General features: G+C 56.0%; 5 protein-coding genes across 5 annotated transcripts; all 5 read right to left on the minus strand.

Moving 5' to 3' along the window:
* Positions 1–454: 454 nt before the first annotated feature.
* Positions 455–1020, minus strand: CDEST_13877 (uncharacterized protein; the record flags this gene model as incomplete). Its single annotated transcript, XM_062930033.1, has 2 exons — positions 455–752; positions 880–1020. The coding sequence occupies 2 exons, from the start codon at positions 1018–1020 to the stop codon at positions 705–707; spliced, it is 189 nt and encodes a 62-aa protein (XP_062786084.1). The 3' UTR covers positions 455–704.
* Positions 1021–2083: 1063 nt separating this feature from the next.
* Positions 2084–2713, minus strand: CDEST_13878 (uncharacterized protein; the record flags this gene model as incomplete). The annotated part of the gene is made up of 1 exon (XM_062930034.1): positions 2084–2713. One exon carries the CDS (start codon positions 2711–2713, stop codon positions 2084–2086), a length of 630 nt encoding a protein of 209 aa, XP_062786085.1.
* A 7160-nt stretch (positions 2714–9873) lies between these two features.
* Positions 9874–13807, minus strand: CDEST_13879 (Putative glutamate-cysteine ligase catalytic subunit). Its single transcript, XM_062930035.1, has 6 exons — positions 12832–13807; positions 12690–12762; positions 12533–12598; positions 12242–12396; positions 11205–11916; positions 9874–11137 (listed from the first exon to the last, which is right to left on the minus strand). The coding sequence occupies exons 1-6, from the start codon at positions 12840–12842 to the stop codon at positions 10079–10081; spliced, it is 2076 nt and encodes a 691-aa protein (XP_062786086.1). The 5' UTR covers positions 12843–13807; the 3' UTR covers positions 9874–10078.
* Positions 13808–16024: 2217 nt separating this feature from the next.
* CDEST_13880 (Putative NAD-dependent epimerase/dehydratase, NAD(P)-binding domain superfamily) lies at positions 16025–17486 on the minus strand. Its single transcript, XM_062930036.1, has 4 exons — positions 17098–17486; positions 16656–17030; positions 16480–16602; positions 16025–16429 (listed from the first exon to the last, which is right to left on the minus strand). Exons 1-4 carry the CDS (start codon positions 17348–17350, stop codon positions 16122–16124), a joined length of 1059 nt encoding a protein of 352 aa, XP_062786087.1. The 5' UTR covers positions 17351–17486; the 3' UTR covers positions 16025–16121.
* A 573-nt stretch (positions 17487–18059) lies between these two features.
* Positions 18060–20542, minus strand: CDEST_13881 (uncharacterized protein). The gene is made up of 8 exons (XM_062930037.1): positions 20414–20542; positions 20313–20336; positions 20126–20247; positions 19621–20051; positions 19280–19569; positions 18814–19221; positions 18523–18767; positions 18060–18471 (listed from the first exon to the last, which is right to left on the minus strand). Exons 1-8 carry the CDS (start codon positions 20477–20479, stop codon positions 18069–18071), a joined length of 1989 nt encoding a protein of 662 aa, XP_062786088.1. The 5' UTR covers positions 20480–20542; the 3' UTR covers positions 18060–18068.
* Positions 20543–20563: the final 21 nt, after the last annotated feature.

The raw sequence follows: 20563 nt of genomic DNA on the forward strand, positions 1-20563 counted from the left end.
AGAATGTGTCGGCATCCATGCCCGTCGCAGTCCCCCCCCCCTGGCCGGCGGGCGAGCTGCCATCATGCATCATGCCGGGAGGGAAACGTCGGACCGTGGATATCTATCTAGACATGCGGGAGGGGGAGAGTCATGCCCCATGTTCCGACCGTCCGATATGCTTTTTCCCTTTCTTTTTGAGAAAGGGAGTTTCTCGATCGTCCCCCCTTGTCCCGTTCAAACAATGCCAAGATTAGCGTTTCTATACCACTCCAACCAAAGGAGGGAGAGTAAGAAAAAAGGAAGAGAGCATGGGTTGAGATGCGGCCCATGTGGCGCATGAGGGGGGGGGAGGAAGAATGTTCGTCGAAAAACCGCACGCATGTCGTGGCGTTGCACACCACCCGGTCGTCGCTCGCGTGCGGCTTAGACGCGCGCCGGTAGGGGGGGGGGGAGGGGGGGCAGCAACAAACAACTCGCATATCGCCTCCCCGAGAAACTGCGAGATCTGTTGCTCGGGTTGCCAGAGAACGTTCCTCGAAAAAAAGAGAGTGGAATTTTGCTCGTTTCGTTTCGTTCTCTTCTTCTTCTTCTTCGTTTATTTTCTTCCTTTTTGGGTTACCTCTTTCTCTCTCTCTCCCGCCGTCTACAAGGCATGGCGTGCGAGTCACATTCCCGGCCCCCAAAATGGACTGGTTTTGACTTTGCCCGTGTTTGAGAGCCTGTCAGCAGCGCATCTGGCGGAGAGGAGGATTCTTTCCGGTGGTAAAAACCTAGACGCAGGTTATCGCTGGGAATTCTCGAACAATGCGCGAGGCATGGAGGTAGGTAAGCATACCTTTACCTCACGTGTAGTCGGTATACACACACACACACACACACACACACACACGCACACACACGCACGCACGCGCTGCTTGGTCTTACGTCCTTCTGCTCGCCCGGGTCGCCTCGCGTGTAGGCCGGCATGCGCAGCGCTGGCACGTGTGTGTGGCGTCTCCTCATCCGCCTCCTCTTGTTCTCGTTCTCGTTCTCGCCCATGCTGATGAGGATGCTGCTCATCCACATCCTCATCCTCAAGCGCCGCGAGCGTTTATGACAAACCTCCCGCCACAGTTGGCTAGGCCATGTAATGTCATGTTCTCACAAGCGTAGTGTCAGGGGGCGCGCGGGCGGAATCGCAGCCTTGCTCCCTCGCCCGTTCAATAGTGTTTGGCACCGCCTCGCGCCATCCAATCCTTTGGCCGCTCGTTCATGTGGACAGGCAAAGCGGCCATCCGTGTCTACAAGTAGTGTGTACTATGTATGTATGTGTGTGCGTGTCTGTGTGACCCTTTGCCTGGCACGGACCAGATTATCCTTCTTCCAGGACATCAAGAAAAAAGACCACACACAATTCGAACCGAGAAATTAAGAAAAACAAGGCCCGGCTTTGCGTGACACGGCTGGCGCATGGCTGGCTGCCTGGCTATTGTCACTCTGCCGTGGTCCGACAACTGAGGTTGGTTAGGGCTGTGCGACGGCATCAGAGTCAGGGCCTGCAAGCAGGCGCATCTGCATCTATTCAAGATCTATGTTTCGCCCTGTGCGAGCGCCTTGCGGCCATCAGATGTTGCACCGGTGTTGCATGGCGTCGGGTAGGCGCGCCCCCCCCCCCCCCCCCCCCCGTTAAGGGTCCGTCGACTGAGTCCGGACGGGGGTTGTTACTGTCCCTGACCAAGCCGGCGCGCCCGGGCGGAGACGGAGAACGGCGGTGTCTGCCATAAAGGGGGGTGTTTGTGCCTTTCTGCTTCAACCAAGAGAGATGGGGGATCGTGAACATGTCTAGGGAGGACTGGTGTGATGTTGACGAGGACGCATGTCGGCGAGGATCGAGGCCGGGGGGAAGGAGGCAGAGTGGGCTGGCTCTTTGACCGGGGTGTGCAGCTCTCACCGTCAAGCACCTCGTGGCAGCCTCAGCGTCAGTGCCATGACTCCTGTCATGGGGAGAAGACGCTCCGCTGATAGCTCCGCTGATAGCTCCGCTGATAGCTCCGCTGATAGCATTCCAGAAAGTGTAAGATACCCCCATCCGAGCAAGTGGTCAGTCAATCAATCAATCAACCTAGAGGGTTGAAACTTTGACGCCCGACCTTTGTGTTTGCTTGGACGAGGCGAAGATGTCCGTCCCTGCCGAAAGTTCTCCCCCCTCTTTGGTGTGGAGCGAGTGAATCTCGCTTGGGGGGGGCAAGGGGCGCTTGTCCGGGAACGAAGGGGACATGATCGATCCCCAGATGAGATGCCGAAGGACGATCTGAGGCGGAATTGGGAAACTCGGGGTTTCTTCTGTGTGTACTGTACGATGTATTCGTATGCAGCAGGGACCCCAAAGTCTGATAGCCGCGAGCCGGCGCCGCTTGAGGCCCGCTTGGCGGGCGGGCGTGCGAGTCATTTCGAGGTTGCGGATGCGCTTCTTCTCCAACTCCAATCTCGGCCGATCTTTGAGAGTCATTGGGCATTTCCTTTTGAGTTTGGCGGCGGCCCATGGCAGAGTTGGGGGGGCCGGCCGCCGGGCGAAGGCGTAGGGAAACATATTTGCCATCATCAAGCCTCCTTTGAAAGTGGATATGACGGGGGGGTCGGAGGGAAATGGAATGGACTCAATGGAGGCGGTCAAGACAGAGTTGCCCGTGCCATTGTTTGGTTTGGTTCCAGCGTTCCAAGGTTTGTTCTGGACGGCACCACCATGTGGCATGGGGGCGGCATGGCGGAGCTGAGAGGGACAGAGACAGACGATGGCGTGGCAGCGAGACCAGGACGGATCGTGTCTCGTTCTGGTGAGGTCCGGACGTGCTTCAGCTAAGGGGGAGATTGAGAAGTGGTGACGGCGGAGCTAGGGCACGCGAGGCGTTGTTGGATGGCGGTATTAGTTCCGCTTCCCTTTGGAGCATAAGTCGATGGATGGTGTTTGCTGTGCTGGATCTGAGTCCATCTGCCGGGGAGGAAAGGGAGGGGGCGTCAGATGCTGGATGCCCGAAGCTTCGTCAAGCATGATTGTGCTGCGGCCGCAAATTGCTTTTCCTCGGCAGGTTCCTTGACTCTCGGCCCGTGGTGGCGATGATGTCGGAAAAAGGCCGCCTTCCCCCCGGATGAAGTCTCGCTATGGAAATGTCTGGGACTTGGCGGTCTATTTTCCATGTCCGAGCAAGCTGACTTGTGTGTGTGTGTGTGTGCGCGCGCGCTCCTTTGCCCATCATGCTAGGCGAGTCGAATAACCGTGTGCCATACGGACAAAGAGTACAGACAATGGAAATACAAGTTAACAGCCGTAAAGATACGGCTATGCGGCACAACGTTTGGGTGTGCCTTCAGATGCACATCTGGGGAGGGAGGGAGATCCCAGGCCGAGGTGTCATCGCAGCAACCCTGAACGGAAACCTTGTAGAAAAAGCGCCGGCGCGGACCCGAAACCGCGGTCGTTCCTGTTGACATGGGAAACCAAGGAAACAGGGGGGGGGGGGTTGATGGTCACTTTCGATGATGGGCGTGAATAATGTCTTTTTAGACCGTCATTTCGCGCGGTCTTGAGAAGTTGACATGAGTGGATGCGGGTGGACAATGTTGCTGGTGCTGGTGCTGGTGCTGGTGCTGGTGCTGGTGCTGGTGCTGGTGCGGATACGTTGTGCCGTTTGTGCTCTATGCGATGCTGCATTGGTTGGATGGCACTGGGGGAAGGTTTGTGCTGAACAAGTCGGACGCGTACAAACACACTTGAACAGGCAGCACCGCGTGCACAGGGTGACCGGGGCGGAGAAAACCCAAAAAATCAGATCATCTTACAGGGTTCGCAGCTCGATCGCATCGCGGAAGCTCTCTGAAAATTCCCGGCGCTATTTTGGGTGGGCTGGTTGGGCTGGTTGGCCGACTGGGAACTCTGTCTGTCTGTCTACGATGTATCTGCCCGCTCCAACGTGGTTACCTCGGACGGGGGGAGGGGGGTGGAATGAGAGAACGCGGTGTGAGAAAGGCAATTGGGGGGGGTGTGAGATTGGAAGCATGTGGGGTGGGTGGTTTGGGGCGATACCTCGAGATACTTTTGCTGCAGAGCTGCTGAGAGGGGGCGCGATGTGTGGAGCTTGGAGGAGGTCATTACCCAATTGGGGGTTCGAAGATCCACAGCGGACCCAGGCGGCTGCCCCGGATGCGATCGCAGATTTGCGTCGATTTGATTACGATTCACTTTTTGGGCGGGAAAAAACGGGGGTGGATCCTCCCAAGTCTCTGAAGTCACTCAAGTCAGGCATCCCCTCCCCTAACTCACTCGGGCAGGGCAGTCAGTTCTAGTTCATTCAATCAGTCAGTCAGGCAGTCACTCACTCACTCATTCACTCGCCCAGCGCTACTGCTTTCTATCTCCCACCACCACACCACCCACCCGTTAACCCAGTTGTCGGCGCGCACCAACCAAGACAAGAAACACGACAGGACGAAGCGACCCTCCGTTTCCAGCCCAAAAGACACATGGACAAGCAAAAAAAAAAAAAAAAAAAAAAGGTTCGTCCCATTCCCACGACTCGTGGGTGGCGTGATTTCTCGACTTCCCGCCCATCGCCAACGTCTTAGCGGCTTTATCACGTCCATGCCTTGCCTCCAGCGCCGACTCAGACTCAGATCCCAAGGTCGGCCGTCGCATCTAAGTCGAACATCTAATTGCATCCCTTTCACGCATCTCCCATCTCATATACCGCGTCCATTAGCTACATTTACACCACCTCCACGCATCAATCTACACCTGCCTTCCTATATGTACTGCCCTGCCTGTGTGCTCCCCACAGGGTCGACGCCGCGCTGCCATCGCAGGGTCTGAAACTCGTCGTGTTCTGGAACCAAGCCTGGCGAAGGAGCTGTCTTTTTTTTTTTTTTTTTTTTTTTTGCGGTCATGGTGAGTGCACTTGTTCTGTACACTACTAGTAGTGTGCTCGTAGACGTATCGTAACCCTGAACAGGAACGGGAACGGGGTTCGAGACTGAAGACATCGCCCAGCCCGTTGGTCATCATGTCACGTATCAGACAAGCAAGGTATCGATCGACGTGGCTCCATTCCCATGCAAGATCAGGCACGCTTCTCCACCTCGGTGAGAGTCGCCCGCGCCCAATCGCCGCCATTTCTGGCCGTGATGACGCTCTCTCTTCTCCCAAGATCCCAGAGCCCCCCCCCTTCCAACCGATGAACACGAGAGAGGGGACAATACAGGAGGAGAAACGCCTGTATCGCGCGTCCCACTCGTCATCCCAAGCCCAAGGCCAAGGTACCTCGTCCGTACCATGTCCTTGTCAGCCCCGTACCTTTTGCTGCCCTGCTCTTCCTGGCCAACGACGACAGACGAGATGGACGGTCTGCCTTTTTTCCACCCCCTCCGCTGACAGCATCTATGCGGGAATCATCTCCCTCCCTCCTTCTTAGCTGCGGTATCGGTGGAGCCTCCCCTTCCCTCGTCTAAGATGATGGATGATGGACCCGATCTTTGGGTCAGATGCGTATCCGAATATTGTGTGCATCCCGGACGGTTTTGACCGACACTTATTCCTATTCCACCCAGCAATGAATCTTGCTTCCGTCCCCACTCGCTTTCGGCTTTGATGGGAACCATGGTGATAACCCCCCGGGGGGGACGACTCGCAAGGCGGTGGTTTGTCCAATCTGTTGCCTTTTCTTCGACTCCATATCTATCCATTCCCCTCTCGCTCAACTTTCATCCCGTGCACTACAGACACGTGCAATCCATCTGTACCCGAGGCCTTCGGGTACCTCGGGACGTCCTTGTCCCGTTCCCATGGGCACACTGTACACTCCAGATCATCAAACCGACAACTCGGAGAGCACGAGGGCGACACCACCGAAGAGAACGTCTCTTTTTTTTTCTCTTTCTCTTTCTCTGTCTCTGGACCCTTTTGGGCAATCAGCTCGTCGCTCCCGGCCTGGTCTAGCCTCAAGCCACAATACCAAGACGCCGCCCGTTGCCCGTTGGTCTTCCATTGCTCTGGACGCTCGTTGGTACAAAGCATCGTGCGTGCTGCCTTCGCTCCCTCCCATCTCCCCTCTCTCTCCCCTGGCCACGTGGGGTTTTCCCAAGCCGCCCCCCCTCTCCGAAACCGAAACCAGATAAGCTATGCTGCTCAGATCCCTGGATCTGGCTCTCTATGGTCCGATTCTCTGCTCGACCCATACATACATGCTTTCCACCAATTCGCACATACAGTACGCACGAATCGACCCTGTGTGGCACATGGTACGAATCCGCCCCTTAGCTTGTGTCCTCGCCTCCAGCTGCCAGCACCATGTGGCCACGGATTCCTTGTCTGAGTCTCCGGCCATTTACCCCCCCCCCCCCCCTAAATTCACACACACGCTGACTCGGACCGCCAGGGATTGAGGGGAAGAAAGGCACGCTTGCCGTATACGAGCCTGTAAGCAGTGTAAGTACGGCTGGACGGACCACATCGTACGATGTCGTCCAGCTTCATCCGTCCATGCTTTCATCGCCGAGATCTATCACTCTCATTCTTATTCTCACTCTCACACTCACTCTCATTCTCACACACCCCCAGACCCCTTCTGGTCTTTGCTCCTTCGTTTCCCCATGCCCATACCCACATTCCACGAGGTCACCGGGCCACCCCCGGATCTGGTTGGATCTCATCAAACGATCTGACACCCGTGTGCTTGCGCAAGGGTACCGGGAGACGCTCCCATTCCGCCCTCTTCTGGCTCGCCCGCCCGCGCCTGCTACCACAGCCCAACCGGCTCGCCAATCTCACCCTCTATCTTTTCATCTCCCTCTCTCTCTTTCTCTCTCTCGGCGGCAAACTGTCACATCTGGTGACGGGGACGGGATCGGAGCTCGTACCCTGCGCCAATGGGCCATGGCGGACCGTGATCCCCCATCTGACCCCTTAGCCGCCCCTGTCAAGAACTCTTCTTGACCACGCCTACCGACTGCCAAACATGCGCAAACGTCGATCCAAAAGCCAGCCGCCGGCTGCTAATTAGTTAGGACACGAACGAGCCGCCAGTAGAACGAATCCGTTCCCATGTCGACCAAACAATCCATCCTCTCCGTCAATGGCGTTTAGCACGCAGCCTTTACGAACACCTCTCTCCCTCCTCCTCCGCCTCCCCCGAATCACCACACGCACGCACACGCACGTTCCAGCCCAGCCAACTACGTCATAACTGTCCAGCAATCGAACCATGGCGCCTCGTGGCCCATCCGTTTCCGTATGCAGTTGCCCATATCCTCCCCCCTAAACAGCCCGCTTAAGCCTGCCCACACGACTCCCACGCGACATGTCAGAGAACTAGAGACCGGCGGCAGCGACGGCGCCTGCGCCCGTTCCCGAACACAGCTGGGAGCGTGGTCACATCTTCCCTCCCCCCCCCAAAAAAAGCAAAGAACCGTCACTGAGGGATATGTATGTGTTTACTCCTCTGCCTCCGTCTCAGTTTCCTACGTCGCGTGGCGGCGACGCTATAGGACACACGAGAAACGCAGGGAGAGGGTTAGTGAAAGGACGGGGGACCCTTTCAGGGTTCTAGACAAGTTCTGGACTCGGTTCTTCCATGCACCGCCGTTCAGCTCAGTGTCTCGTTCGCTTGCGGCGGAGAAACTCCTGTTGCTGCTGCTGCTCCTGCTGCTGTTTCTCCCTTGAATTTTTCGGCAGGCAAGTAGGGGGAGGGGGAGGGAACGCCAGCGGAATCCTTCCAGATCATTTCGCAGTAGCTTAGTTTCTAGATGTTCGATCCCCATTGCGCCGCCCCCAAGGGGGTATGATTGCGGTCCTGACTAGTGACATATCATCCCAGAGCGAGCGCGCGCGCTCGAACCGCCAGGGCTGAAGGACGACCGCGCCGGTGCCCCCCTCGTGAGCGTGATCCCTCAAGTGGCAGACAGAGACTGGGCGTGCGTGCGTGCTTGGCCTCTGGGTTGGACTTCAGCTGTCTGGAACACCTCCTCTCTAAGACAAGCTCAGCCTCTACCCATGTGGCCGTCCTGCGAGTTGGACGGTGCACCGTGCTTGGGTGAAAGCAGACAACTCGTCTACAGTGTAGCTTTCTGCCCAGGCGTGCGCGCGTGTGGTTGTGTATGAGTGTGTGTACGTTTGTCTTACAACGCGGGCTTGGGACACATGGCGCGATCCTTTTTCTACGTCGACGCGCCACGACCCGGAACTCGCCTCAACGTGGCTCTTCTCGCACCCCCCTCCCCCGGCCTCTAGTTGTTGTGTAGTCTCTGTGGCTTCGTTCTATTCCCAAGAGGAATGTAGGCGTGAAATCACTTCATCTACCAGCAAATTTGCTCCACGAGGGCGGCGGGGTGGGAGGAGCGATCCGAGAACACCCCCAGGTAGCGAGCGGACCGGCGTTGAGGCCGTCGACGCCATGGCGTCCTGTCATGTCATAGAGTTGGGAACGCTACAGCAGTAGCGGCAGGCATTTTAGGGCCTTCACGATGCATGCTCGCGAGATTGAAGCTCCTTTCCGCAAGAACATGAACCGAACCGCGAGTGTAAACCTACCGTCCCCCCAATCTCCTCCCTCCCTCCGATCCCCCGACCACAGGATCGAACCTCGTGTGTGTGGGATGCGATCCAAGACACACACACACAAACACATAGAGAGAGAGAGAGAGAGAGAGAGAGAGAGAGAGATACGCGGCCATGCGGTTTCCAGCACGAAATGGAAGACTTGGTCCCTTCCCCGACTAGAAGCGCTTAGGCTCCCCCCTCTTCCAAAGCCTCCCTTCCCGCCTTCATCATACGAAAAACAAACTCCCCCCGGTGTCGATTTCAGCTGCTAACAGGGCGAAAAGTGAATGCCAAGGAGAACGACTGACGTGGGTGCTTCTCTCCCTTCCCTCCTTCCCACGCAGGCAGACACATACACACCCCTTCGCTCCAAGAGTACCGGTTTTCCGGGTCGAACAGGTCCCTAGAACCCGGGAACGGGGAAGAAGGAGAAGAGAAGACTCGAGCCCCAACGCCATGTGCCATTGTCGTCTTTTTTTTCCTCTTCTTTACCCCCCGTCTCGCTTGGCTTTACGGCCGGATTTCTCAGCCGGCCCGGTCCCCTTCTTCTTTTGCCGTGATCTCCCTCCCCCCCTTTCTGACGGGGTATATCGGAGTGGGGGTATATCGGAGCAAGGCAAGTAGAGTGCTCCCCCCAAGGGGGTGTAATGATCCAGATGGAGCCATCTCATAGTCTGTCTCACTCAGCTCATTCAGGGCGGCGCCTTGAAGAAGCTCGCGAGATGAGTCCCCTTCTTGACGTCCATGATACCGAATGAATGTCACCGGATCAGGAAGGGAGGGGGGGAGGGAACGGCTTCCAAGAATGATACCCAACGACGTGAAGCTGGCTCACGCAGCTTTGGGCGGCCATCGAAGAGAGGAATGGAAATGGAGGGGAAACCACCTGCCTTCAGACCGGATTCATCCCCCTCCACCGCTCGTGGCGCCTACAAGTGACGTGGGCATTGAGGGACAACACCCAGCGGCGGCCGGCCAAGCTCCCCAACTACATGGATTTCCCAGATCCAGTCACGATAGTGATCCGTAGTCATCTCCACTGCCCATCCTCCCCCCCCCTTGATCTTTACGATAGGGTGTTCCCCCCGGCGGATCGGATCGGGTTAGTGACGCCTCATCGAAGCATTCAAGAGACCCAGCCACGTGTCTTCGGCTGCGTGTGAAGAGTACACTTACTCACATGCTTACACACATACACTCTCACGTACTCACCCTCCTTGCTCTTCCATCGAGCAAAAAAGACCGTGTGCGGCTGAGACCGTGTGCGGCTGATACCGCCCACGGCTCTCTCTCTCGACGTTGTCATGGGAGGCGTCCGTTGAGGAATTCACAACGCTATCTCGATATGCATTTGAGTCTATGTGATGTTGATTACCTAGAGAAAGTTCCTGTCCGCGGGCGCCGTACATCGACCAGCTATGGCTGAACGGCGGCGTACACACCCTGCTGCCTCTCGCCGACCCGAGTCTCGGCACAGCCTCAACGACACTTGCCCCCCCCTCCATCTGAGCTCTGCCACACCCGGAAGCACGCTCACGCCGAGCCCCCGCAGCCCCCCCGACGGAAGTTACCGAGCAACCGCGGCAGGCCGTGGATGTCGAGCCCTGCGAACCCCTCGCCGGCCGTCTCACGCTCGCCGATGGCGATGACGGCCGCGATGATGTCTTTCTGGATGTCGTCGCCGACGACGCTGTCGTGACGGTACGCCGGGTGCGCGTCGATGAAGTTGCGCAGCCAGCGCGCTGCCGTGTCGAGCTCGCCGCTCGCACGCCGGCTGATGAGCCGCAGGTAGGTGTCCAGCTCGCAGCGCGTCTGCACGTCGACGTTGACGCCGTCGAGGTAGCTCTCGACGAGCGGGATGAGGCCGGGGAACCCAGTGCCGGTGGCGTCGCCGTCCGGGCTGCCGTTGATGATCTCGTTGACCGTCATCTCGGCGTACTCCTCCTCGACGGGAAGGAAGGGCGTCGGTGGGCGGCTGGGGTGCGCGGAGCCGGGCCGCGAGCCAGGCCGCGACTCGGAGTCGCCGCCGAGGTTGTTGACGCGATGGCGGCTGGCAAAGGGGTTCTTGCGGAAGAAGAACTTCTCGGCGAGGACGGCGTCGACGGCGTGGGCGCGCTCCATGTTCTCGTCGACGCGGGGGATGGGGATGTAGAAGTTCAGGTCGAAGGAGAGGATGGCGCGCGTGACGAGGACCATGAAGACGGAGAAGGCGGCGTTCTCGAAATCCGTCAACTGGATCTCCATGGGGCGGAACTCGACGCGCCAGCCGATGCTGTTGTCGGCCGGAGGGGGCTTGAAGCGCATGTGCTGCCAGTTGGTCGACTGCAAGTTCTCAAAGTGGTCCGTCTTGCCGAGGTCGAGCTCCTGAAGATCCTCCTCGAAGACGACGATGGGGTCGCGGATGAAGAGGTGGGCAAAGTGCGTCGCGAGGCGGTCGTCCATGCCGCCCTCCATGAGCTTGGCCTTGATGTCCTCGTCGATGACGAGGTCCGGCGACAGGTACTCGGGCCGCAGGCGCGGGTCGGTCGAGATGTAGGTCGAGTTGGAGGCGTAGCGGGACTTGGGTATCCGCCAGCGGTCGTTCTTCAGGGGCTGTTTGTTTGGTCAGTCGGGTTCAGTGGATGATCCATAGCAAAATCAGTCTTTGTCTTGGTCTCACCTTCTCACCGAGCTCCTCGGGTGTCCTGCAGTCTACGGCCCGGCTGATCTGGTTCCACCGCACGTCCGTGTTGGCGAGAAAGCCCTTGTAGACCGGGGTAGCGGCCGTCAGGGCGAGCAGGATAGGTCCCAGTGGGCTGAGCTGGTCGTACATCTTGCGGCCCTCGGTGATGTTCTTGGCCTGGAAGGTGATCTGGAGGCAGCAGCTGCCCATGCCGAAGGCCATGGCGTCCATGTGAATGAAGTTGTCCGGGGCGGCGCCGCCGGTGCGGACGTCGTCGTCCTCGGGCCAGTTGTGCAGGTCGTAGTTGACGGTCGGGTCGCGCCAGGGGTTCGGGGTGTTGCGGTCGTGGAAAACGGGCACGTTGACCTGGACCTTGCGGCCGCGGCGCCAGCGGATGTTGGCGGCGAGGGTCGGGAAGCGGATGTGCGGGTTCGCAATCTCGTCCGGGACGAACTGGGAGCGCAGCTTGGGTCCAGAGGGCGGGTAGTAGGGTTCCGTGAAGTCGCCGGGGCAGCCGATACGCGGGAACGTGGTGAGGGTGATGGGGTATTCGTTGGCGTGCATGTGGTCCTTTGCAATCTTGCGGCGAAGCTTCATGTCGGGCTCGACATCGAGGAGCTCCTTGAGGCCGATGCCCCAGGGCTTGCCGGGGGTCGCCTCGAGCATGAAGCGGCCAAACTCGGGGTGGAAGACAGGGAGGGTTACCGATCTGGGGCAGGGTCAGTCGGGCGGCTCGGTATACGGTCTCTCTTGTGGGATTAGGTGTATGAGAGTGGGGGTAAGAGGAAGTGTGAGTAGGAGTGAGTGAGAGGAAGTGTGAGCAGGAGTAAGTGAGAGAGTGAGAGAGTGAGAGAGTGAGAGAGTGAGAGAGTGAGAGAGTGAGAGAGTGAGAGAGTGAGAGAGTGAGAGAGTGAGAGAGTGAGAGAGTGAGAGAGTGAGAGAGTGAGAGAGTGAGAGAGTGAGAGAGTGAGAGAGTGAGTGAGTGAGTGGGTGAGTGAGTGAGTAAGTGAGGATACGGAAATGAGAAAACATACGATTTCCCCCGGGCGACGTCTTGCAGGTCGGGCACGCAGCCTCCCTCCTTGGCGAGGTCGGGGCTCTCGGCGAGCGCTGTGAGGATCTCGGCCTGCCTGAGTGAGAGGCGGACCTTTGGGTCATCCTTGGAGTAAGTGACGACCAGATATTCAACCTGGGCGAAACGGGTCAGCCGGGGGGTCCCATGCAGCATACGGCTCGGAAGGTATCGAGTAGCCCAAGCCATCGTCAATCAACGACAAGATGCTCCGCTCCAACCTCGTAACCCATCTCACACGGGCCTGACGTACCTCGTCTCCCCAGAGCAAGGCGTCGCGCTCCTTGCTCTTTGCTTTGTTCCATATCTCCAATAATTGCTGCGAAACGGCATCAGCATACGAAAGTCATCGCCGAACCGGCCCAGTCGTGTTTCGACTGGAAGAGGAGGAGGAAGAGAGCGTCTCGAACCTTGATACCCCACTCCCGAACCTGTCCGGCGCGCTGCTTCGCATCGGGCCAGTCTAGGGCGGTTCCGAGGGCTCTACAATAGGGGTTCTGTTAGGGCCCTGTTCAGACTACACAGTATCGAAGGGCATGCGCGGTGACTTGCAGGAGACCCATGGTTGCGGTGATGCGGTTTGCTCTGGTGTCGTAGTAGGCGGGAGGGGGATGGATGTGGTTGCGACTGCGGCTGCGGCTGCGGCTGTGAACGCGGCTACGACCGGGTTTGCCTGGTGATCGGCGTTTTCGAACGACGACGACCGAAGAAAAAGCTTGTCGAGGTAAACGCCGAAAACTAAGGGACCTCAAAAAAGGGGAGGGGTTCCGAAGCAACGATTACTGGTTGGAAGGCGGCCGTTATCAGACCGAAGTTACTGGCAGAAGATCAAGTCGACGTAGACCGTTCAGCAACACTCCGAGTTATTGTGACGACGACCTCTATGGCCCTGTGAGGGGTGGTCTTTTTTGGGCGGAGAGGGAATGGGGAGGGGGAGGGGGCAAGAGGGATGTGATAAGACGTCAGATGATAGACCAGGGGCCTTGGCTCACGATGCAGGGCAGAGCAAGGCAAAACAAGGCGAAATAAGCAGGGCGCCGTTCGTGGGTCCGGTGTCGCGTGGGATTTCTTCAGCGCCTTGCGATTGCGCAATGGGCTGGGCGGTTCGTTAGTCGAATGGGGAGCCCTTGTCGCCTGGTTAAGGTGGTAAAAGGTGGAATGGTGGAATGGTGAAGTTGCGGCTCAGCCCGATGTCTATGGCGGCGGCGGCGGCGGCGGCTGCGCTGCGGTTGTGGTGGGGGAGAGGGGGAGGGTTCCGGCTCTGGTTTGGGTTTGGGCTCTGAGTTTGATTTCAATGGAAACCAGTGAAAGGGATGAGCGAGAGGAGGGAGGGGTGTTCCGCTGGTGAGGTTTAGATCACGTCAACATTGGAAAGAGGACAGACGGGATTGGGTGTTTCCCAGGAGACGAAAGTTCTGGAACGGGCCAGGCGGACAGAGAGGAAAGAGGAGAAAAGGCAAAAGAATAAGGTATGGTAGTGAATGCGCCGTTGAGCGAAGGGAAGGGCGCGTTTGCGGTTCTAGTGGGGGGGCTTTGGAGATTGAATTTTCTATCTTTTGCCGGGGTTTTTACCCTTCTCGCTGGGGGTTTTTCCCTTTTGCCCCTCCTTTAGTTAGGTTGCTTGGTGTTTGGCGTCGCGGGACGACCGACGATGGAGGGGTAAAATGGAGGGGTTGATTAGAAATCACATGCCGCTTTTGCTTAGGGATCTTCCGTGCCTACCTACTTTTGGGGCCGCTGTAACTGTACCAAGCACTCTATCACTATTTTTTTCGGTGTTTTGGAGGGATTTTTATTAGCCCCCTGGACGTGGGGTTGAGCAAAATGAATTCCGGCAGTCGGAAGGGCCGAGGGGCACATCTTCGGGATGAATGCGACAGCCGGCAGCATCTGTTCGTGAGGCTCGGTTGAAGAGATTGCTTCGACCCTGGATCTCTTTCTCTCGTCTTGGTGGTTGTCCGGCATTCACATTTTCCCATGGCTCGACTTCGCTCGCGGTCAAGATTGCACGCAGGCCAGACGGATGAGCCATCTCTTCCCGGTGAAGTCCACTTGTTTCAAAATGGCCTCCCAAACGTCAAGGAGGAGGGATTGGATGACGTGAGATTAGAGTAACCGGGTGGTGGATGGAGTTAGGACACACTGGAGTCGTCTTTGATGCCGTAGTGATGGCGGGATGACCCGGACTTTTTTTGTGAAATACAACTACCTCAACAGCATTCCCCTGTGGGTTTATAAGCCCAATGAGCATCATGATCATTCCTCTTTATCAGCGTCCGATGATGCGGCGCGCTATGTGCTTTCGTACAGGTTCCCTTTTCACAGCCGACTGGCCGACTAATCGGCTCGCCAATAAATGGGGCCAGTCAGTATCCGGGTCGGGCCCACTTCGGAACGCCCAGCCGGGGGGACGTGCAAGCATTACCGAAGGCTGGTATCCATACCGTACGTATGATCAAACAACCTCTTGTTCCCTCGGGATGTCGAAGGGGTCATGGGTCTGTATTATTTTTTGTCACGGAGAAAAATTCCAGTGAGTTCACCAAGCTCCATTTGACCCATTCTCTCATATGACTCGCTGTGCTCCTTTGCGCCCGAAACCTCCCCACACCGTTGGCAAACGATGAAGGGTAAGCAAGCGCTTAAGCGATAACCCTCAATACAGCATGGCGGCCGTGTATATCACCGTCAAAGCGAACCAGAACATGAGCGCAGAGCATCAGAGTCGGTGACTCCCTTGCGTCCGGATAGTGATTGCACAAACATCGCTCCGAGCATGAGGATGAAGGAATTGGCACAACGAGAGCGACGGTCAGCCACGCATTCATGGGCAACCCCTTGAAAGTTATACGGTAGTCACGACTCGGAACATGACATCTCGCTTATGTCGGCTCCGAAGAACTACTGCAAGAGTGCCATCGTGCCTCTGCTGCCCTTGACAATGACAAGTGCACAAGGGAGAGGAACAAGGGCCCCACGTCCTTCCATCTTGGGCGCGGTTGTCGCTTTTTGAAACAGGAGTAGGGCCAAGGCGCTTAATCGTTAAGCAAGCTGGTGAGTTTGATGCCGTCGTGTCTTGCCGAGTAAAAGCTCCGTGGACGGTATGCTGTGGGGCACAAATCAGACGGCTGTGTGTCTTAGAAAGCCGAGTGAATAAAACCAAGTTATGTCTGTGGCTAGGTCATCGAACCGAAAGCAGTTGAGCACAAATAAAAACAGAGGAGAGTTACCTGGCCCATGAGGTACCTTTGGTTCCGATTAGAGGAACAAATACATGAGTGGGGTGGAATTCGTGTACTTGAAAGGGCGGTTTTAAGGTTATATCTAGAGTCTGGAGAAGCTTTCGACACAAAGGGCTTATCATGTCCCTTTGGCCTTTCATCTTCTGAAAGCGGGGCTCGAATGTTCCGGCCCGAGAGCGGATATACGGCCGAGGAACACATCTTATGTCAACGACAGGTCTCGTGCAGACCAGTCAATTCCTGTTTAAAAAGGTCCCATCAGTTATTGCGCCTTTTAGTGCGATGAGAAAAAATCAAGCTGGATCGGATTTCCGGCTTGATTATTTACAGCAGATAAGTGTTAGCTGAACTTTGCCTACGCATTCTAGAACATTCAAGTCCTTTTAACCTGCAGACCCGGCTACTCGCAGCAGAACATGACAAGTAAAGGTTCCACACTCGCATTTCAACAGGATGGTATATATAAAGGAACTTCCAAAAGGCTTGATATGAAGTCTGGCCTTCAATAAATGTCTGCTTGCGAACTCTGAGGTGCGTCTCCGTGGTTTGCCTAGCTAGCACCGCCGAAATAGTACATTGCTACGCTCTTGAGCTTCCCGGTCAAGCTTTGGCTTGGCGCAAGTGCTCCGTGTTCTGCAGAAGACTGTCCTCCAACGAAGTCCACCCGGGACGGCCCATGATCTTCAGCAGCTCCTCTGCCCTGTCTCTGGGCTTGATGGTGTGTGGGTACGTGCTGCCTTCAAAGTCATCAGGGAACGAGTGATCAGGATTCTGCCGACGCAGGATGCCCAAGATCCTGTCCCAGTTGTAAGGCTCCGCGAACCCAAAGATCCGCTCGTCTTGCACGTCCGCTAGGACAGCAGCAGCAACGTGGAGAATACCGGTATCCTGCACGTCCACAAAGTATTCTGGTGCGGTGTTAGTGTGCGAAGAAAACGGGTATGGGAAAGGCTCTTACGGGGTGCCCTGATGAGCTCGGGGACCTGAGCTCCCGACCAGAGGGCTTGGATCAGCCCGGCACTCGAGGGGTATCCCTGGTTTTTCACATCCAGGCACTTTCCAAATATCCCGTTCGGAAGGACTACATGGGAGGTCAGAGGCGTCGTCTATTCGAGATCAAGAGGTCAAACACACCTGAGTTGACAACAAGGTCTGGACGCGCGTGTCGGTTCTCCTTGTGATATTTCCAAACGGCCAGCTCGCATTCGAGCTTGCTCGCACTATAGACAGCCAGGGCCCGCTCCGGCGTGTACGGTGGAGGGGCCCACGCCAACTTGAGGCTGTCCTGGCACCAGGAATCCTCTGTGACGACGTGGGGCTGCTTATAAGTCTCGAGGTCCGCAGGCACCACGACTGACGACGAGGAACACAAGACAAAGCGCTTCACCGAACGCTCAGAGTAAGCTGCCTTCAAAGCGTTCACGGTGCCCGAAACAGCGGTCGGGATGACCTGGTTCGGATCGGGATTGAAGCTAACCACAGCGGCAACGTGGACGAAAGCGGAGGTGCCTACATGTAGGCCCCAAGGTCAGCAGTCAACCGAGATATAGAGGGGTGCCCTGAATTGGGAACGCACCCTTCACCACCTCGTCGTATGCTCCTTCGACAGTAATGTCCGGCACTGCCAGGAGCTCGAACCTCCCCTTGCCGTGTTTTCCGTCAAACAGGTCGCACAGCCAGCTGCTCTTGTCGACGTCGCGGACTGTACCACGGACGTTGTAGCCATACTGGAGGAACTGATCAGCAACGTGCGAGCCGAGGAAGCCGTTGACGCCCGTGACTAGAACGATTGACCCCTTGGGGATGGCAGGGTTGGTGGGAGAGGTCATGGCCGCGAGGAGAAGGTGGCGGGTATGGGCTTGATAAGTCGGATTATCTCATGAGTTTCCAGAGATCTTTTGACTCCCTTATAATATTTGACACAAACTCCGCCGACGGATTTAGATGCAAGAAGCCTATACAGCCCGGCGGACTTTAGGACAATGTGTTGTGCGGAAACCGAAAACGCGGAGTCCAAACCCGCAACAAGGATCACCGAACCCCACCCCGCAAAACTATGAGCAGCCTTCGCTGTAGACAGGAGGCTCGCCTTGGGTGCTCCGCAGTCGAACTTTAAACTCAGCATCGGGTTTATGGACGAGACGGCCAAGACCCTCCGCAACTGCGTTGCTAATGTTATGGGCATCCGATTCGCTGACCTGCCAGGTTCCCTGGCCAGCTGACTTCGCAACCGCTTCGTCCAGGCCACGGCTCTGGGGCAGTCCTGAAAATAGTAAACAATCAGCAGAGGAAGAAGTGTCGAGCTGGAAACCCGGCTTCCTAGCAGAACCACGGCGATGGCGGAAGCAGCAGATGACTCGCCTCGATGAATCAACTGATGCTTGAGATGCAAAGGTCGAGTCAACAATGTTCTGCTACGCTCATGGTTATGGACGCGTGACACAATCTCTTCAGGGTCATACGTCCCGCCGAGGAAACCAGAATCATCGAAGCGCACGGTTCCATTTTAGCAAGGCATCACAAATGAAATTGATGCCCATTTGGTTTCTAGAATAGTCTACCTTCATCTAATAGGTTGATGAGATGCTGATTACCTTGATACCAATCGCTGGCATCAAACATCAGAAGATCGGGATTTACGAAATCATCAATGGGTCCTGTGGTCTCTGCAAGGAACTGCGAGGCCTTGAAATCGGACAGCAAGGTTGAATCGTCTCCTGTCATGTTGGGACCCGATGCCGAGAATTGGGTTCTGGTGATGTGGAGCCTAGCTGCCTGGCAGAGGAGGTCGTAAAGGCGGTATGGATGCGTTGGTGAGTTTTCATCTGTTGTCTCTGGTTTAAGAGATGCAGCAAACCGTTCCAGGAGGGCCAAGTCGTCAAAATTGAAGGTCCGTACCACGCAAGTAAAAATGATGCTGAACGGGACGAATGGGACATGGATAATGGCCCTGCGCATAAAGATTAGCCAGCCATGCATGTCCGAGAGGAAACTTACACACCAATTGAGGTATTTGACGACTGTTGCTGGATCGCTGCAACCGCGCAAACTCTCTATACACTGTTGATGTGCCTCTATCGTGTCGCGGGCTGCCGAAGCACACTCGTCCGATATTCCTGAGCGTTGCGCCGAAGGAATTGCTCTCAAAATTAGAGTCAGGATGGAGGAATGCCAGACAAGATCGCTGTGGAGATATGTAGCGCGCATATGGTCTGCTTGAGCATCTTTGAGGCTCTCCTTCGCAGCCTAATCTAGAATTAGCGCGCGCAACAGAGTAGGGTAACAAGCATACCGAGATTTCTGATTTTATCTGACAGATTATACCTCTTACTTCATCAGCAAGTTGCATAGCTTGAGCTTTCCGCTCCGCTAATGTTGTTAGGCCGGCTGGGCTGTATAGCTGATCGTAAACCTGTCCCTGGATCCGGGCGATCCTGGTGGTTCGGGACTCGTCCGGCTCGGCCAGCAGTGTGATCTCGGCATCGCGGATCCCAGATGGTCGTCCTAGACGAAGTGCTAGTCCCTTTTCGAACTTGAAAACGGTCCAGAACAAGCTGGTTTCCGTGTTCCTTTGTTCGTCTCCATGTCCCACTGCCTGCGGCCGGAGGCGATGGTATCCCAATGTTTGGCAATGATTCAACGCAGTCGAGATAAAGCTCCAAGCTGCTGTAGCTTTAGAGTTTTCTACCGAGAACAAAGTCTGGATGGAGTCGTTAGCTGGAAGTTTGTGGTGTTTTGAATCATTGGGCTTTGATTACTCCAAATGTCAACACAGCAATGACCTCCATGGATGGTGGTAACATGATTGGGAGGATTGAAAGGGCTTTTGCGAGGCTCCTCTGGCAGAGCTGGAAATGATCTCGGGAACTTGCGGACCCTTCCGAAACTGTATGTTCAGCAAACATGTAAGATAGAAACCCGGTCGTGAGAACAAAATCTATCTCTGAGTAGCTGTCTACGGCAAAGTAAACCTTGCGACAGGTATCCTCGAGCTTCTGAAGGGGCAGGATCTGAGAGATTGACTGGACCCTTAGATAGTTTTGGTGGGCTGATGTCCATCTTAGCTTTGCTTTCTTGGTGAATCCTCGCGAAAACGTACATTTTGCCCATCGCAAGACCTCAAGCACTGCATCCAAAGGTGGCATGCGCGCATGTATCTGTTTACTGGCGGGATTCGAATCGGAGACTGGACAAAAGTGCCCTCCAAGAACAGGGTTCGACATGGCAGCGACCAAACTTCTGAGTGATGAAATGGTCCCGGAGAAACTCTCTTCGCCTTGATCGGGCCTGCTGTCTTCCACAAATGCCTTGACGAAGTCGATGACATGGAATGAGTGCTCCCATTGGGGTATGATGGCGTGTGCTTCCGCAGGCGCATAGTCCCCAAGGACAGGTCTTGTGATCTCATTTCGGACCACTTGCGTCCCAGATCGATCTTGTGGCTTGGCGAATTCTCTCGGAGCGTTGTGACTTCCTAAGGATGATTTGATAAGAAGGATATCGCGTGCGATATCGTCGATCTTACGCTCACTGGGAAAATACAATTAGGCATGTGTGCAAAGAATCGAAGAAAATTCCTCAGGACTGGTAGGGTTCTTGCTCACTATTGTGCCGATATCAATATTCTTTGCCTCGGGGGTGCTGGCTTCCTTGCAACGGTAGTGTGGGTGCATTCTAGTCGTGTGGAAACGCAGTTCGAGCATGGCGATGCTCTGTCACACCCGATCTAGCAGCAACTATTAGATTGCTCTCACACCAAACTTATGGGGGAAAATAAGTGGAGGAACTAACCTTTCGTGAACGGCATTGGTCACACTGATGATTGACGAGGTCAGCTCATATTACCTAGACGTGAGCAGTTTTTAGGTATCGGGTGGTATCAAGCAGCGTACAGAGCGTCGGCCGATTGCTGGACGATCTTTTTGGCCTTCTTCGCCGGCATTTCCGCGGATTTCCATACCGTAGTAGTAAAACTAAGGGTATGAGAAAAGGAATCACACTTCCTTAACCCAGCGTGGGCTTAGAGATGATGTTATGGAGTG

Source organism: Colletotrichum destructivum, chromosome 9, assembly GCF_034447905.1.
Source record: "Colletotrichum destructivum chromosome 9, complete sequence".
NCBI classification, from domain to species: domain Eukaryota; kingdom Fungi; phylum Ascomycota; class Sordariomycetes; order Glomerellales; family Glomerellaceae; genus Colletotrichum; species Colletotrichum destructivum.